The 1,230-nt window shown below is 30.1% G+C and overlaps 1 protein-coding gene across 1 annotated transcript in view; it reads right to left on the minus strand.

The window, feature by feature from the left end:
- Window positions 1–83: 83 nt before the first annotated feature.
- The window catches only part of NUP155 (nucleoporin 155kDa), a 42,305-nt gene continuing 41,158 nt past the window's right edge, over window positions 84–1,230 (minus strand). The window contains exons 33-35 of the mRNA XM_004678416.2: window positions 1,198–1,217; window positions 942–1,048; window positions 84–390 (exon numbers count right to left, since the gene is read on the minus strand). Coding sequence (XP_004678473.1) covers window positions 252–390; window positions 942–1,048; window positions 1,198–1,217 — 266 coding nt within the window. The 3' untranslated portion in view covers window positions 84–251. The remainder of the gene's footprint in view (window positions 391–941; window positions 1,049–1,197; window positions 1,218–1,230) is intronic.

Raw genomic sequence — 1,230 nt, forward strand, 5'->3', positions numbered from 1 at the left:
TTTCTAAATATTTTTAATCCATGTATTAAAACCATATAATCATATTTCAATTATTAAAAACCTGATTATTAAAAAACAATAATAAAAAAGAATTCATTTGGTACATGTGCTGTGTGTATATGATTACTCACTTATCAAAAACACATTTACATTAAAACTGCTGTTAATTTTTAGATGTAGAGCACCTGCTATCTGGAGTCAGCGAGCTTTTATTTTACAATTTAAAATAGGACGAAAATACATTATAGTAATTAATGAAGCCGTTCTAATTTAGCCTGAAGAGATTTAAAATTCCCAGTGATAGCTTGTACCGCCACTGAAGAGCTCATAGACTGGAGCTCAACCAGATAACCACAAACAGCATCCAGGCAGAGATTTGTAAATCTTCTCCTATAAACAAAAAGACACCTGATCAGCTTTGTATAAATTCAGAAACATTTCCTTCTATATGATTTCCAACTTCTACTCTACTGGATTATAGTTCCACAGTGTGATTAAATGAAAACAGGGAAAGAAATTCAGGGGTCCTGTGGATTACCACAGAACTACCATTTTCCATTTTAAGAGTATTACAGTGAGAGGCAGAATATAGGATAATTCCCTAATATTAAATTATCTATACACTTTTCACTTTCCAGCAAGCAATTATACCTTGAAATGACCAATAATATCACAAAATATAACTGAGTGATCCTAGCCCACAAAGATGGAAATGAGAAATAATTCACAAATTACATACTTTGCACTGTATAAAGGATAGAGGGCAAGGAAAAAACTTTTATATTAACTATCTTCAAACAGTTATTGCTACCATGTACCAGTACTTAAGTCTCCTATATTTAAAACTTGCTTATATTTCCTTATTTTCTCAAATTTTTTACCTAGATAGTTATAAGCATTTAAAAGCCTTTGTTATAATGTGATATCTATTTCATCTTTACCTCTCACAATTTACAACTTGGCTTGGATTTTCAACATATCTTGCCAATAATACATGTATACACTCCAGAAGATGTAATGGCTTCTTAATTCTGTTCCAGAATGGATCCTATAAAAAGATAAAAATAGTATGAATTGTATACCAAGCTCTGTCAACTGAATTTTCAACTATTTATATTAGTTAAAATAGTCATCAGCGTCCAAACCAAAATTTACTGCTATTTAATTTGTATTATTAAAATAAACATTACATGCTACCTGGTTCCCAATTATATTATCTAGTTAAGTTTA

This window comes from Condylura cristata, unplaced genomic scaffold (genome assembly GCF_000260355.1).
Source record: "Condylura cristata isolate star-nosed mole 26May11 unplaced genomic scaffold, ConCri1.0 scaffold00007, whole genome shotgun sequence".
In the NCBI taxonomy this organism is placed as follows: domain Eukaryota; kingdom Metazoa; phylum Chordata; class Mammalia; order Eulipotyphla; family Talpidae; genus Condylura; species Condylura cristata.